Source organism: Podarcis erhardii (assembly GCF_964252035.2).
Source record: "Podarcis erhardii genome assembly, chromosome: 1".
Taxonomy (NCBI): Eukaryota; Metazoa; Chordata; class Lepidosauria; order Squamata; family Lacertidae; genus Podarcis; species Podarcis erhardii.
Window position 1 is genome coordinate 77781635 of NC_138497.1, and position 17648 is coordinate 77799282.

Below are 17648 nucleotides of genomic sequence, written 5' to 3' on the forward strand. Positions count from 1 at the left end.
GCCAAAGATGTGACTTCCCCCACCTGCATTCTAAAGTGCTACACAATCCAGAAAAGACTTTGGTTTCTTCGTCCGCTTGCGTTTAGAAGGACCATAGCTCAGTGGCAGATCGCATGGTTTGCATGCCAAGGGTCTCATGTTCCCCCCTCTGTATCGCCAGGTAAGTCTGCAAAAGACCCATGTCTGGAAACTTGGCAAGCTGCAGTCAAGCGGTGTAGATTATCTTTTGCTGATCTGTTTTGGGACTCCAACTCTCAGCAGTCCAACATGGTCAATAGTCAGACAGGGTGGGCAAACAGGTGGGGATTGACTGGGTGAGAAGGGATCGTGTTGGATGCCTTGAAAGAAGCACCAGTACACCCTTTCCCCAAAGGGCCATCCCTAGACCCATAGGCGCCGACTCCATGGGGCTTGAGGGGGCCCGAGCCCCCTCAAAAATTCGTTTGGGGGGGCTCCGCCCCCCCAATAATCTCCGGCGCCCCTCCAGCAGAGCGCCATCGCCGCCCCTCCCCCAGCCCAAAATGCACAGGGAGGGGCGGGCTGCATGCCTCCTGCCCTCCCTCCCGAGCAAAAGCTCCACCCAATTTCCTTTGGAGCTGATTAATAGGCGCAGCACGCTCTCCCCTATTCGCTCACGAGGAGGCGGCGCCACTTTATTTGCATATTCATGAGCTTATTTATTATTCATGAGCTTTCCCGGGCCCCCCCAATATTTTTTATAAGTCCGCGTCCCTGCCTAGACCAAGAGGTACTCAACAACTATAGGTCAGTGATAAATATCCCCTTCCTTTCTGGTAATTCAGGAACTTAAGAAGCTTCCTTATGCTGTGTTGGACCCTTGGTCCAGGTATTTCTGCATTTTCTAAATGGACTGGTAGTAGCTCTCTGGGGTTTCTGACCAGCCTTGTTTGGAGATGTCAGAGACTGAACCCGGAACTTTTTGCATACTCTGCAAAAAAGCAGGAGCTCTTTCACAAAGGACGCCTCTTGCCAGCCAACTGACTTACAGATGTCGCCTCCCTCCCTCCCAACCCCTGTCTCAAGCCATTAAAACAACAGAAGCTGAAACACCAGACAAGGATCAATACATACAACTTTGTGTGGGAAAACTATGGACAGAAAATCATTCACAGGACAATCTCTTACCATTCTCCCTCACACACCTTTTAACATCTCGCTAGTCAAATTCCCTGTCACTGGTAAGAGTTTTGGGCGTCAGTTCTTTCAATAAAGCTGGAAACAGAATGCGTTTTAGAAGCCTATTTCAAGTACATTTTCTTCTTTCCCCCCTTAATATATAGGCCTGTCACAGATGAGACTCTGAAGCTTGGGCACCTTTGAAAAAAATGACACCTGAAAGCCAATTCACATGCCTAGTAGACTCATGGTGCTTTTCTTTTCTTTTCTTTTCTTCTTCTAAATTCCAGCTATGACATTCCTTGCTTATTGTGAGTAGGCCAACACAAGCAGAAAATAAAAATAAATGCTCAGTTTGAATGTCACAGCCAAAACATATTGAGGTGATTTGAAGAGGTGTGCAAAAAAACCAGTTTGACGATGGAACCAATTTCCTGGGCTGGTGGGGTGGGTGAGTGCTGTCAGACCTGTTGGGGCTGCTTTAGCTTTGGATTTCCCAAGTCAGTCAGGGAGTTGGGTCTATGTTACTGTATACAGTCCTATCCTATGAAAACAGGAACCAAACTGCTTGTGGTTAACAAGTCAAAACCCATATTGCTATTTTGAAGCCATTTTGGCATATACGTGCACAGGGCTGAGCTGCACAGGGCCTTATATGTTAATACCAACATGTATTAAACATCTATGTAGCTGGGTTTCACCAATGTACTTAATGGTATCCCTGGGGATTTTCTGAATACACAAAGCCCCACACTGATGTTTTCTCACTGATGTAAAGGCCAGCAAAAAATAACAACCCACTGTCCACATACATAGGCACTGCACACTATATGAGGCACAGGAGGACAAGATGACAGCTTTCCTCTCCGACATGGCAGGGTACAATTTAAGGTGTGCCGTACTTCAAGAAAATCAAGAAACAATGGGAACAAAATTGCCTCTAAGCTAACTTTCTTCTGCCTCTCATTTTTAGCTTTCAGCCTGCTCTAAATTGTGCTGACTGGAATGATTTAATGGGAGTGACTGCTCCAGAATGAAAAGTAGCATTCAGTTCTGCTCGCTGCCCTAAACTTTAACAAGAGGCAAAGGTTGCTAAGCAGCTATTTCAAACATGAGAGACATGAGGATCACCCAGATCACAAAGGGGACAATTCAGATCACTTGCTGTGTACTACTGTCAGCCCCAAAATCATAGAAAAGTTGTTTTTCATTATCTATGACTGAGAAAGTACTTGTCCCAAACTCCATGTGATTTTTAAAATGAATTATGAACAAAATATCATAATTGCATAAAATACACAACAGAAAACAGAAGGAACCCTCGTGAAACCCCGTCTCATTTTGGCTCTCTAACACTACGTGATATGTGTGGGCATCTACACATTGGTGAGTTATTTCACGCAGTGCCTTTTTTCTAAAAAAAATGTTTAGGGGTACTCTCATTTTGTCTGAGACTCAGGAAACACTGTGACAGGAAATGAGGCCGCCATCGGGGGTAGCAACGTAACTGACGATTCACCGTGCTAGAGAAGAAACTACCGTATTTTTTAAAAAAAGAATTAGTTTCTTCTCCTGTTAGATTAACAAAATGTTTAGGTGTATATGTACCCCTGTGTCCCCCCAGAAAAAAGCACTGATTTCACCAATTGCCACACTACCACCCAGTTCTGATGATTATATAAACTGTGATTAATGCAACTGAGAATGAGCCATGTTAATTCTTAAACTCCTAATCCTCTCTCCTCATCTATATGTGAGAGGCGAAGACTGAAGGCTTCCACTTCCATTTTAAGAGCAACCCACAGCTCTGTATTATGTTTGAATCTGGGGGGACTCTTTTAAGCCCTCACTCAACTTGCACATTCTTTTCTTCCATGACCATTCCAGGAAAATTATTAAAGTATTTCATATATTTGATAGTTAAAAGCAAATCATAGCTAAGAACTAAAAACAGGACAACCAGCTCTACAGGACTGCCATTTTTATCTTTATATTGGTGATGGCTATGGTTTATCAAATAAACAAATAACAATGTTACTGATGTGCTCCCACTTGCATCTTTAAATGTCTAAATTTATAATTTTTTTCATTATCTAGCTCAAGGGTTAAGAGCCTTGTTTTAAGTTGCCATTTTGTTAGCTAGGTGGCTCTCCTAGATGCACATCGGCATGTACCACATCATCCATAACTGCTTAATATGTATCTTGAATGCCATTCATAATCATTGCATATGTCTTACCCCAGACAAAAACAGTTGGCTATTTCCAGCATATGGTGTTGAGGTGACTGTGCAATTAGAATGCACAGTACCCAACATTAAGAAAATGCTGTGCATCAATTCAATATCAGCACAAGCACCCAGAGGCCACAAAGCAGGATGCAGGTAGACAACAGAACCATTATGTTATACTCACACTGAGCAGGAGGCACTTGTTTTCTTTGATGGCTCCTATGCACCCCACAAAGCCAATGATCATTACAAAAGTCCCTGTGATGATCAGCAGATTGGCAGCTGACAGGGAAGGGAAGGAAGAAGAGAGGGTAGCGAAGTTCCCTTGGGTAACTGCTAGCCATATGCCAACTCCAAGGATCCCACAGCCTCCCAGCTAGGAGAAAAAACAAAACAAAAGGAGACATAAGATTAGACAGTTGCACTTCCAAGGAAGCTATTATCATAATCATCACCACCAGTATCCTTCATTATCACTAATAGCAGACGTAGCAGTATCTAAGAAGCGCAAAATATAGCTATAATTAGTTTTACAGTTATGCATATTTCTATTCATCGAAATCACACAGTGCACATAGCCTGGTAGAGTATCATCCATTAGGACTGATGCACAGTTATGCTGGGTGCATTTATGAACATAGTAAGCCAGAGACTCTGATCCCTTAAAGCCTTCACATGAATGAGACAAGGAAGAAAGAACGAGCAGGAGGTATGGAAGTGTTGTGATCACCCCTCTCACAGGCAGATATGGAAATTTGGACTAGTCTCATGAAGAAAGAATGCCACACAGCTGGGATTGGAAATTAAGCCCAAGGATTTCGACAGAGTGCTTTTGCTCAAATTGACATTTTTTGCTTAAAGGACATGCACACACTGAGAGAAGCTAATGAAGTCTTGGTGTAGCTGGAGACTAAAAGAGAGTCGCAAAATAATGAAGGCAGTTCAGATATTTGGAATTTCAAGGCAATAACCAGCTGCAATCTTGCTCTCTGCTGTTGGCAAACAATGCACAGATCTTTCCTCTATTATTCCTTTCCCAGCTGAGGTGTGTGCCAAGGACAGCCATATTCTCAAAACTGCTCAAGGACTGGATTCCATCCCATCTCATTTCCAACAGGAGATGTGTCTTCAAGGAACCTCCATTGTGAGACTCCTGCAGAATCCAGTACGATTATCCAAATCATATACTGTGTATGCAAGTATACTGTGTATACTGTGTATAACCTTGCATTGCAAGCTCCCCTACCAGGAAATAAGAAAGCTGCATTTCAAGTAAGAGATGGTACCACAGGCTCATGCTCTCAATCTGGTTGTGGGGGGAGTTTCATGGATGAGAAAAATGAGGGCAGAGAGCAAATGTGACTTTTTCCAGACACTCATCAAAGGTAGCTCCACATACAGTACATTGCAAGGCTTGCTGTAACCATGACATCTGTCACCATGGCCAGAACTACCCTCTTCCATGAATGGGCACAATTGGGATATCACTTAACCTGCACAAAGGCACTCCTGGCCACAATGCCCAACTGGACATCCAGGTTCAAGACTGAGTTCAGGAGCACCCCCAAGCTATGAAACTGTGTTTTTAAGGGACGTGCTACCCTATCTAGTATAGGTGAAATCCCAGTTCCTAGACTAGGTCTTTTACTGAATTAACGTGGCACCAATCAGAGTATTCATCCTACTATGAACAGCAGGTTTGTAGGGGGAGGTTTATGATTCCAGCTAGAATCATGGCAGGGGCAAAGACTTAAATCCCTCTCATCTCATCCCCCTGGGGATGCAAGTTACTTGTTTAAAACAACTGACCCACAAGGCCAAACGAGATGAGTAAAATCCTGTCTGGATTAGCCTTCAGTCAGTATCTAGTCTACACAGCAAACTTTTATTAATTTGTGGTTTATAACGGTGAGCAAATGCTAACATTTGCAATGATTCATACAGAAATGCCAAAAATTAAGCAGAAAAAACAAAATAAAAGGGATTTTGCATGAGACCAATCACAAAGAATAATGCCATTTAAGTTCCTTGCCTTTCAAAACTGAGATTTAGAACTGCACATTACCCATCTCAAAAGGCCAAAAGAGAAACTATGCATGCAAGACAGATGTGCCATTTTCACTCAAACAATAGAGAAAATATTAACTAAATGTCTGCAAGAAGGGCATGGGTTGTAAAAAGAAAGAAGGGGTCATAGAAAATCTTTAGAATTAGAAGATGTTAGGGAAAAAGAAAGCCAAGAACACATCACATGACTATTCAGACAATTACACACATAGGATTTACACATAGGATTCTGTCTGAAGCAGCATACTCCCATCTTATACCCTCCAACATTTCTCTGATGAAAACAGGGACATCCAGTTCAACAACAGCAAGAAGAATTGTTTATTTGTACCCCACCCATCTATCTGGATTGCCCCAGCCATTCTGGGCAACTTCCAATGTATATAAAAACATAATAAAACATTTAAAAACTCCCCTATATGGGGCTGCCTTCAAATCTAAAGGTTGTATCTCCTTGGCTCGGGATATGCTATATTAACCATTAATGTCTTAAGTATATGCTTGAAACAATTATATAACTAGATTGTTGCTAAAACTTTTGTTATCATGGAAAATATTTTTTTATTGGTAAAATGCAGTCAAACACATTCTATGCACTAAAGTATGTCTCTACCACTTCCCCTGATAACTGTATACTAATGAGAAAGGTACAGTTGCCTGATAGTAGATAGTACACTTGGAAATCTATGAGGATGGTGAGGTCTGCCAAGTTGAGGTGGTGGCCTCTACTTAATAGAATGAATTGTTCATACAAAGATTCCTCTGAGCCTCCTTGCCTTTAAGAAACATAAACATTTATCCCCGAGCCTTTTCTAAGGTCTATTGGGCCATATGAAAACAACTGCTTTTCATGCAGTTTGGTTACTCTTTATGTACACTCTTAAAATGTTTATTGTGAATAGTTTGGCGGGTACTGCATGTAAAGGATACTAGGAGAGGGGTTTCTGGTCAGGTGGGACATAGGTAAGAAATAAAATAGCAAGGGACTTTGAAACAAACAAAGAAATGCGCTTTAAAAGTTTTGTTTTTAGGGTTGTCTGATGCCTGTCTGTTTTGATTTTTTTACCCTTGACATCCATGCTCCTGCGATTTATGGATAATTGTACTCGGTTATTAATGTATTGCCCTCCTCCGAACCTTCCGCTAGTTCCCCACCATTTCTTGTTTGCAGTGCCAAACAATTCACAGAAGAGTGATGAAACAATGACTCCTGACAGTTTTCAGAGCTTGCTGCTGTGTGGAATAAAACAAAAACCAAACCACTAACGGGGCTGGTTTTGATAGCTTTACTGTCTTCCAGAAGGCCCCCAAATTGTCACGGTGAAAGGAGACACTAATCACTGAAACAAAAGAGTGACAAAAACAAAAACAGAACTGCTAAGATGGCATGATATATTAGCAAATAAGTACCAGGCCTATATTGATTTCGCAGGAAATGTGTGAGGCAGGCCCTGTTTATCAAAGATGACACCTTCGGCTAGCTTCCTGATGACGGCAGCATTTATCCCGCCTTGAATTAAAATACAGCAAGTTCTGAATGCTTGTACTGAATAATTATTTTTGACACCTCCTCTTTCCTACCCAATTACAGCAGATATACTGCCACTTCTCTTCCTTATCTTTATTCTCCGGACAGCCTGAACAGGGGTAACACAAGAAGGACTTTCATGTAAGCTGGGCAACTCTTCTTCATTGTGAGCTGCCTTGGAGTTGCCAAGAGGCGAAGGAGAGCCTTCATTTTGAAAAGAAATTGTTTTCTTGAAAATATGTAAGCTGGTGTTGACAGAGTTTTTCATTTTTTTAAAAAAAAAAATTCTTAGAACTCAGTTTTTCTGCTGATGGATTGGTACCTTGCTTCATGTTTTAGTATGGTGTTCTCTTTTTTATTGATGCTGCTGCACTTCGTAGATTGGGGTGGCTAACTTTTGCGGGGCCCATAGGCACAGCTGGAGTTATGAGATAGTGTTGTGAGCGCCACCTGCTCTGGATACTGCCCCTCCCATGAGTTCATGTATCATGCAGATGAAAGCACACATGTATGGAGAGGGTAGCTGGTAAGTGGGTAAGCCAGAGAACAACTTGAAGATCATAACGTTCACCTTGTTTTTAAGACAAGAATTGCAAGTCACCAAGAATCATTTTCTGAGCCAAGGAATAACAAAATTCAGCTACATCTCTACAAGCAGACTTGCTTCACCTATACACTAAGTAAACCATGAAGTCACTGCTTTGCACACCCATCCCTCTTGCATACAAACACTGGGGCGCAGCTGGGGGGTTGCAGACTTAGAGATTCTTGGTTATTAAGCAAGTTAGAAAGTAAATTATTCAGACTTCGATTGATCTTGCACTACTGTAAACAGAGTAATCCCAAGTAACTTCAAATATAAGAATTCAATTGGGTGCTTCAGTTCTGCACACATTTTATAATATGGTGGTAGAAATTGCCTCATTGTTCATCCTAACGGTCTTTGTGCCCCTAAGTGATCTTTATTGCTTTTATTGTCTAGAAAATGCATCTAATCAACAGCTCCTGGGTTTGTTATCAGATTAGGATCCACACACACTGCAGTGCCTTCTCATTTAGCTTTAAGTAAGCTTTTTTTTGCAACAACAGCACACACACAAAAACCCAGCTAATACTGGTCATGCATTATACATAGGGAATTGTGGGGGGGGGGATCTGTTCTTCTATTCAGTTGTATTTTACATCTGCTTATAGGGCTTAGTTGGAGAATGCTATGCTCTCAGAATAATTCTAGTTAATTTTCTGTGAGCACATTCTACTACAATTTTAACACCAAGGAAAATAAAATTCTCTTTCTTTTTACACTATAATATTATTTCAGAGGCATTAAGAAAGATTTCTAACAGCAATAGTTGGTCCCTTTCTGCTGTTTAGGAACTCTAAATTGTTGTTCCCATAACTCCCTGGGTTCACAACATGCGCTGACAGCTTTAGAAAAAAAGTCAGAGCTGTTCATTCTAAGGCATCAACTTTAACAGAGCAAAAATCTCCTTAGAAAAATACTGAAAGGCCTATTTTGTTTCAGGAGTGGGAAGCTGCACACAATCAAAAAGACTTCCTCTTTACGCCCCAGGTTGTTTTCAGTTCATGTTGTTAGTTACACTTTGTCCATGATCTTGGCAGCTAAATGTTTTCCCTCGTAAAATTGCAACTGTTATATCCTGGGCATGGGAACAATTTGGTGCCTTAAAAACACAGCATGGTTTGAGTGTTTCCAACTCAGCAGAAGGCTATAATGACAATGCTTTTAAGTCAAGTTATTTCTGAAGACCCTGACGATAGGGCTGGGGAAGCTTTATCCCTCCAGATGTTGCTGAACTCCTATTATCCCTAGCCATTGGCCATGCTGGCTGAAGCTGACAGGAGTTGGGAGTCCAGCAACATCTGGAAGGTCACAGTTTCCCCCACCGCTGCCCTAGAGGGTACACATAGGGTCGGAGTCAACTAAATAGTTGTGTTAGTGTAAGGGTTTGCACTAATGCATCAGAATTCCCCCTTTTCCTCTCCCTGCACGATCCCTACATGTGCTCTGGAGTTTCAGGAGAGCCCAGAACAGATTTAGAGGGTGAATAGTAGGATGAAAAGAGGGAGAGGGTGTGTAGCACTGACGGAACGTCATCCTTAGTGCTACAATGAATACAATACATAGTGGGCAAAGCTAGATGTGGCAAGCAACACCTTCTCCTGCTACCCCGCCCTGTTCCCCATGACCTGGTGACAGTAACAGCAGAACCACCTTGAACTGGAGGTCTGAAGATGAGGCCTACCCTACCATGGCCTCTGTGTGTCCACAGTGCATAAGAGTCCTCTTCAGAAGCAGAAATGAACATCCAATTGGACAGGGATGGGAAACCTATGCCCCTCCAGATGTTACTGAAGTTCAGCTCCAATCATGCCTGGCCACTGACTATGCTGGCTGGGGCTTGAGGGGAGGTGGAGTCCAAAGCATCCAGAAGTCTGCAGGTTCCCTCTTGCTGGTGTAGTGGGGAACAAGTCACTAGTAGTTTTAAGAAAACTTTCTGCAAGGCATGATTTCTGCTAACCCCTCCTACCCAGTGCAGCCTCCCCATGCCTCTCAAAAGCTTCTCTTGGTTGCAGGCCATCTGGAGCAGAAGCAGATATGGAATAGAGGGGTGCAATTGGTAAAGGGGATTGGTGGAAATCAGGTGGCCTGCCTGGCACAAGAAAAAGCACTTCAGCTAGAGGGGAGTCACCTCTGAATACAACTATGTATGCAACACTGAACATAGCTGTTGGCAAAAGGGAACCTGTGGATTGGATACAGGGATCCTAGTCTTTCAGCATGACATAGTGAACAGAACAATATCTTCTGCTTATTGCACTCCAAGCTCTAGTTCCTCGGCCTTGTACCTTATGGGGACACTGACCTGAAAAACACACATATTCTAGGTCTAAATTCTCAAAAGCATCCTCAAAAGCTCACATGAACACAAAGGAATGTCACACGGGCTCATCATTGGCTGCAACACATAGATCTTGTTTTCTGCTTGGAACAGTGACCACAGCACTGCTCAACATAACATGTGAAAAGAAGGTACACACACACACACACACACACACACACACACACACACACGTTGCCTAGAAAGTCTCACACAGCTGCATTTAGTTTCAGAAAGGGAATTCAAGTTCAAAATAAAATGAGAAGACTTCTAAAAAGGAAATGAGGGTGGGGTTAGAGGAGGTTAAATTCCTTCAAGAAAAGATTTCCATTTTTAAAAGGAAGCCTTTACATCGCTAAAAGCAGTGTCAACCCTTTCTTTTAAAAATGGGAATCTTGCCCAAATCAGAAACAGTTGCTGGCAAAACAAATGCACATTGATGAGGAGGCAAGCAAAGAAGGACTTTGGAAGAACAAATTGTTTAAAGGCATAAACATGAAACAAACATTGCTTTTAATGGTAGGGAGAGCTCCCCTCAGCATGCTTAGAACTGTGGCTCAGAAAAACTCCCCCAAATCTCAGAAATAGCCCAGTTTATTCTGAGTCTAATTCATACCTTAACTGGGAGCATGGCATGGTCCAATTCCTCCCCAACTGTCTGCCTGCCCAACAAGCCTCCTACCTGTCCACCTAAGTCTCAGGGACGACTCAGGGAAACTCACTAGCAGTTGGTTCAGAACAAACTACTATTTTATACCATGCATATTTATCTTATACAATTCATTACCACATGACTCAGTGGGGACCATTAGCTTAGATGGATTTTTAAAAGATTAGAGAAATCCATAGAGGACATGTACATGGAAGGTTATCTGCAATTATAGCAAAATGGAACTTCCACAATCAGAGTACGTATATACCTGGGAGTATACAACAAGGCCTTTATGTCCTGCTTACAGGTTTTCCAGAGGCACCTGTCTGGCTATTCTTAAGAACAGGGTGCTGGACTGGATGTGTCTGATCAAGCAAAACTCTTCTTCTGTTTGGCCCTGAAAACTGACTGTAAGGGAGGCTACCATTGGCTGTGAGATTTTTGTGTGCCAGGATCTTCCTAGCAATGTCAATTCAATAAAGTGGTTTGGGGGCTCAGACCCCACCTCTGTCTTGTACTCGGTTTATTTGGGGGGGGGGTATTCATTGTATTTTAGTATTAGCTCCCATGAAATGAGTGTTTGGAAACTGGCCCCCTCCCAGTACCAGCACAATTTTGTGAATGGGCAGGCCCCATAGCTGTCAATGTTTTCCCTTTTTTAAGGGAAATTCGCTTATTCCGAATAGGATTCCTCGCAAGAAAAGGGAAAAGTTGACAGCTATGGCAGGTCCTTGTTCTCGGAGGCGGGAATGTGCAAGGATGGGGACAAATTAATAAAACGGCTCTTCTCACTCATCTCACCAAGCTGAAATCCAGAGAGAGAACAAATCCCCTTAAGACACAACAGTTAAATCTTGCCATTAGCTAAGATGGCGAGGTTTTTGCACACACTCCCCCCTTAGATGGATTAGATAGCTAAACCAGATTGTTTTTTAAGTGGCCATAAGGATCTTATTCAAGCTTGTCTAATTTCATAGGCATCAAGGACAAGAAGCTCGTCACCTTATGTGTTAACACTGAAGTTTGACAGCAGAAGTAGACCTAAAGCCAGGGACTTCTAAGTAATGGGCTCCATGTTGTTGCTACTTGAGATTCACACAAAACTGGTAACAGACGCTTGTTGCTCTAATACATGCTGAAGGATGCAAGATGAATTAATAATCAGTTTGTGCAGAGGGAGGCAATGGTGTCACAAATCAAGTTTGACATGTACTGCTGTACAGAAAATATATAGCCCCCACACCTTGGTAAACATTGCCTCTGGTCCAGAAGTGGGGAGCTTGAGACCCTACAAAGGTTGCTGGTCTCCAACTCCCATTAGCTTAAGCCAGCCTTTGCCAATGGTCAGGGATGTTGGTAGCTGAAGTGCAGCAACATGGAGGGCCAAATATTTCCTTTTGCTGCTCTGGACAATTGAGACATTGACAAGGCAGCAGCTGAGGAGAGAGGGTTCTGGAGTACAGCTCTGACTTTGTATGATAGCTAAGTTCAAGTGGCCCAAGGGGCAAGAATCCTCCAAAACAGGAGCGGGAAGGTCCACAGGCTTGACTATTTCCCAGAAGGGCAAACTGGGACACTGGGAGATTAGGTACCTCTGAAGGAAAACTGAAGGACCCATAAGCAGGCATGGGCAAACACACCAGGCAGAATTCAAGGAGAGACTGGTCACAGCAAGGCAGAGAAAATTCCAGTCCATAAGCAGGTTCAAAGCACAGTCAAGTCGTTCTAAGTAAGAGCTGCTAAACAGCCTTCCAGCAGCCACTTCCTGCCTCCTTTTACAATGTCTGCTGAGAGATGAAGTAAAGAAAAAGGGGAAGCTCAAATGGTGTCAAGTGAACCTCAGTTCCAAAGCTAGGAGGGGGGCATTCCTAAAACCTACATTATTTCCTCGTACCCCAGCTTTGTATACTGCTGCCCTCACATCAATAGCTCAGCAGTTGAGAGGAACAGATAGCCCATAGATGTTTGACAGGCAAGTTTCATAGGTACTGTAGTGCACACTAAAGCAGAACTGTCTACTACTTTTTACTTGACCTATGACACATCTAGGAACATAAGAGCCAGACCATTGGACCATCTAGCTCAGTACTGTCTTCACACTGACCAGCACTGGTTTTCTAGGGTTTCATCCAGGGAACATTCGTAGCCCTAACAAGAGATGCTGGAGGTTGAACCTGGGACCTTCTGAACACAAAACAGATGCTCTGCCACTGAATTATGGACCTTTCCACTTGGCTTTGACCTTCATGAGTTTCTGAGGCCGTCCACCTGCTGATAATCAGATTCATTCCAAGTTCTTTCATTTCAGGAAGTCAGAACATCAGCTCCAAGGAGATGAGCCATCTCTCTGGTTGCCCCAACACAGTGGAATGACCTTGCCCAGAAGCCATTTTTATGTTCCTCCCATCTCAGTTTTTGTGACATCCATTTACAGTGGTACCTCTAGATGCGAACGGGATCCGTTCCGGAGCCCCGTTTGCATCTAGAAGCAAACGTAACCCGTGTCTGCGCGTCTGCGCGGGTCATGTTTTGGCACTTCTGCGCATGCGCGTGACGTCATTTTGAGCGTCTGCACATGCGCAAGCGGTGAAACCCAGAAATAACATGCTCCGTTACTTCCGGGTTGCCGCAGAGCGCAACTCGAATGCGCTCATCTCGAAGCACATTCAACCCGAGGTATGACTGTATTTGGACAGAAGGATGGCAAGCTTTCTGGAGGCTGCGTTGTTGAAAACTTTTTAAGTCAGCACTGCTCCACTTTTTGGTTTCTAAATGTATTTTGTGTATGTTGAATGGAGTGCTTTACCATTTTGTTGTAAAGTGCCTTAAGGAGTGGGGAAGACGGGTTTCAAATATTTTAATTAATTAAGCAAATTCACACACATATAGTGGGAAGTGTTCCTCGAACTTTGCAGAAGTTGTTTGCAAGCTGCTATGGTATGCTGTGCCAAAGTGGAACAAGATGATCCGTTCCCCCACCAACTGTGCGTTTCCTCCTGCTTGCTTTGCTTCCAAGCCACATTCAACCTCCCTTCCAAACTCATGGCAAGTCAGCCTGGCACGTAGGCTGCACGGCCGTAAGTAATAACACATCACACAACAGCTGCTTCTCTGTGACGGCTCTCATGGCGTTAGTTTACAACAAAATCTATTGCTTGCTGTATTTTCCTTTTCACACTCCTTCATTTTGTCCCAGTATCATTTATTTCTCCTTTGTCCCATTTCATCAACCCTGAGGAATAGAATGAGTTTCAGATGTATGGGACGGAGTAAATCACAGAGAATTACAGCTGCCACTCCTTGCAGCTCTGAAGATGATAAACAGTGTGCGGTGATTAAAAATTAAAAGCTCTCTGAAACTAATTGTTTAGCCTGCCATCTCACATCCTTGTTATCTGCTTGAAAAATTAGTTTGAAACAAAAAGCTACAATCTGCAGTGCTGATGCAGATTGTTTTCTGAGCATCAAAACCAGCACATAAATTGGAATTGTGCATAAGAACATACCAACCTCTCTGCAAAACCCAAGCACACCCACATTGTAGTCATGCTTGCTTCCATCAGTGAAGAATTGAGGTGTTCAGTGCAGCATCTGCTGCAACTTCCTTACTTCAGTTTCAGTTTATATAGCTGATGATGTGGGCAAGGTCCTTGTGACAATGCAGACATCAACGTGTCTCCTCAACCCTTGCCCCTCTTGGCTTATTACAGCCTGCCAAGTAGATCCAGAGTGTGGTCAACACATCCTTGCAGAAGGGAGTGGTCCCAGCTTATGGTGCAACAATTGCAACTACTCGCAGACAAATCATATTATCTTGACTCATTTCAATCTGGGTTCTGGCCTGGTTACGTGACTGAATTGCCCTTTGTTGCCCTGATGGATGACACTTATCAGGAAAAGGACAGACCTAGTTTGGGCTTTTGATACTTTTGATCATGGTATCCTTCTGAGCTGACTTAGTGGGATGGGTACTGGAGGCACTGTTTTAGAGTGGTTCTGTTCTTGCCTCCAGGGTCAGTTTCAGAGAACAGCATTGGGTGTTTGTATTTTGCCTCCTTGGCAGTTGTGCTGTGGGATGTCATATTGTGCCCAATGCTATTTAACATATATTTGAGTACATCTGGCACTATTTAGCAAGCCTTCAGGAAAATTATGTGCAGAGGTTCATGTCATTTCAGTTGGTGTAGCTATTGTTTTATGTCTTCAAGTAGCTTATTTGCTGTTGTCTTCACGCCTCCCTATTCCATGGAAGCCCTGTCTGCCTGCCTGACCTAAGAACAGCTCTACTAGATCAGGCCAAAGGTCCATCTAGTCCAGCATTCTTTTCTCACAGGAGACAACCAGATGTCTACAAGAAACCCACAAGCAGGACCTGAGAGCAAATGCATTCTCCCCACTAGTAACTAGTATTCAGACAAGTACAAGTTCTGATACTGCCTGACTTGCTTCCCTGTCTCCTCATCAGTCTTGGAGAACTGGAATCAAATCAGACTGCTGTATGAAGATCTCATTGTATTGAGCTGCAAACAGCAATTTATGAGAGAAATCCAGTATATGTAGCCAGAACTCCAATATATGTAGCTTTGCCTTGGGCTTTGTTCCTGGTTTGAGCTTTGGCTCACAATACTTGCCAATGTGCAGTTTACAGGGTGCTAGAAACAGCACAGTGCAATGGACCTGCTGCAAAGCCATTGCCTTGCCCAACTTTCCAGATGCCAATGTATAATTCGGCAGTGCCATCTGCTACAGCTTCGAACTTTATTCTGTTTGCCAATACAAATAATGTTTTGGTGTCCATAAACCTTCACATAGTATCTTTTATAAGAAGACCATTTCCAGTAGGTTTTTGCCATGGTCTTTTTCCCCTGCCACTTTTTAAATAGTTTGCAAAATAGCACAATAATAGTTTTCATGTGCCTTGATCAGGAACTCACAAAATCCACCCACCTGCTTACCACAGGTGGGCATTCCTGGAACTTTGGCAAGAAGGATGCCCAAGAGCCTAAATACTAAATGTCTCTCTCTGGCTTGTCCCCCCCCCCCCCGCTTCCTTACCCATACTGCAGTGCAGATAAAGAAAAATTCATGCTTCTCTTTCAAGCCCTGCCTGCACCAGCGAGGAAAGTGTATGTGTGTTGGGGATGTCTTATCTCATTTGCAGTAATGTTTTGAGAATATAAACTGCCTTTTTTGCTTTCTCCAAACTGCAATGCAAATGTGAATCAAAACTTACTTCTTCTTTGAACAAGTACAGAGAGCTTGGAAGACAGGCGCAATGAGATTTGGATAAGTAAGGCAAAGTCTCTCCCACCATTTCTTGCCTTTCTAGACACCAGTACAAATGAGGCAGATTTCTGCATTTCCCACAACCCCACTGTGCATGACTGAGAATACAGATGAGGGGAAGGGGCCAGTGGAAGCCATAATAGAGGCTGGGTAGAAAGTCAAATTAATATTTGTGGGTTCCAAGTCCTTTGCTGCCTGGTTTTGTAGACAGGGGTCAAGGTCATATTACTACAGATATTTTGGCTGATTCATACATCAGAATTGGCTCATTTGGGTAGTTAAGAGCTTACACGAGTGGTCTACTCATGTTATCAGTGAAACATGGTAGAGCGCTCATGAAGTACTATCTGTAGGTTCTCCAAGAAAAAAAAATAAGCAAAATCCCTATTGCTCCAGTACAGTATGAACAACAGGGAAGGGGTGCAGCTAAGCAGTAGAACATATGTGTTGCATGCAGGATATCTCAGGTTCAATTTGTGATTAACAGAATCTCAGTATAAGGCACTTTCATATGCTCATAATATCTGCCATATCTGTCACCACTGTAAATGAGCCCCATTCCCTATACTGTGTCATACCATCATATTTAGATTAAACCAATCACCTTTTTAACAGGGGAAGATAGTTATCAATGGTACTAGCACAGAAGAGAAAGAGTTAAAAACCACAGAAGCTCTAACAAAGTTTTGTGGAATAGATGCCTCTTCAGTAGCTACAGTCATGCAGTGAATCTCCAGAACACAAAAACTGTACCACAATAAATTTGTTAGCCTTTAAGTTTCATGAGACTCTTGGAAGTTTTTGCTGGAACAAACTAACATAGCTACCCCTCTGGAATAGAATACTCTGAAGGTGATGGTTAACAAGGTCACAGCATCTAAACTTGCATATTCTCAAATTTTAATCAAAATGAAGCAGGGAATTTGAGCAGAACAGGAGATGAGTTTCAACAGAAAATGTACAATGAATACATATGTAAGACAAAAAGGGAGAGGAATATAAAGTGTGTGCATGTGATAGGGCGTGGGCGGAAATAATCAATTCACTTCAGGTTCCAGTTTTAAACAATGCAAACTTCAAAACGTTAAAACTGAGTCATCTGCTCTCAAAATGGTATTTCAAAAATGCAGCTGGGATTGACCATAATGAAATCAACACAATCAAAGGGAAGGTTGGATTTATGAGCTCTGAAATCAAACTGATCAAGTTCAATATCTTGAAATGGCAACCAAAAATGGCAGGTCATAAGCAGGAAGTACTCTGGAGCTCTTATTCCTTATAGAAGCCCCAAGGGGTAGAAAGCAAATCAATGATGCTGGAACATCTTAGCTCAAAAGAGAGATTGCTAATTTGTAGCCCACTGGCCAGAACTGGCTCGTAAAGCAATTGTATATAGTCCCTGGTGACCATAACAAGGTGTGGGAAAGTTTGTCCATAGTTTCATTCATAAAAAATTGGAAACAATCTTTTCCTGTTCTAAGAGATGGAGATAATCCACATTTTAATGTTACATCCCTCTCTGTATTTTGTTTTTTAATGAAATGCACCAGTTGTACCTGTGCCCCATAACTGGGATGCTCTTAATGCCAAGAGACTGCAGCTTTATTAAGTAAGATCAGTTTGCACAGAAAAATACACTTCTGGCCCTCAGACCACCCACTGGATAATAATATGTCTTCAATAAAAAAGAAAGAAATTGGCCATATCCCCTGACAAATGTATTGAAATGTGGCTTATAATAAGGGATAGGTTTTTAATAATGAGACTACAGGTGACTGAAGTGATCAAAATCCCTATACACAGAATTATTTGATGTTTTCCAAGGCAGTTCTGGTAGAACACGTA

At 42.6% G+C, this 17648-nt stretch overlaps 1 protein-coding gene across 11 annotated transcripts in view; it reads right to left on the reverse strand.

Annotated features, from left to right (window-relative positions):
• TSPAN4 (tetraspanin 4) overlaps window positions 1-17648 on the reverse strand; it is a 524393-nt gene that overhangs the window by 70837 nt on the left and 435908 nt on the right. For all 11 annotated transcript variants that reach the window (XM_081880651.1, XM_081880645.1, XM_081880649.1 and 8 more), the window contains one exon: window positions 3552-3743. In XM_081880651.1, the coding sequence (XP_081736777.1) occupies window positions 3552-3614 (63 nt within the window). In that variant the 5' untranslated portion in view covers window positions 3615-3743. The remainder of the gene's footprint in view (window positions 1-3551; window positions 3744-17648) is intronic.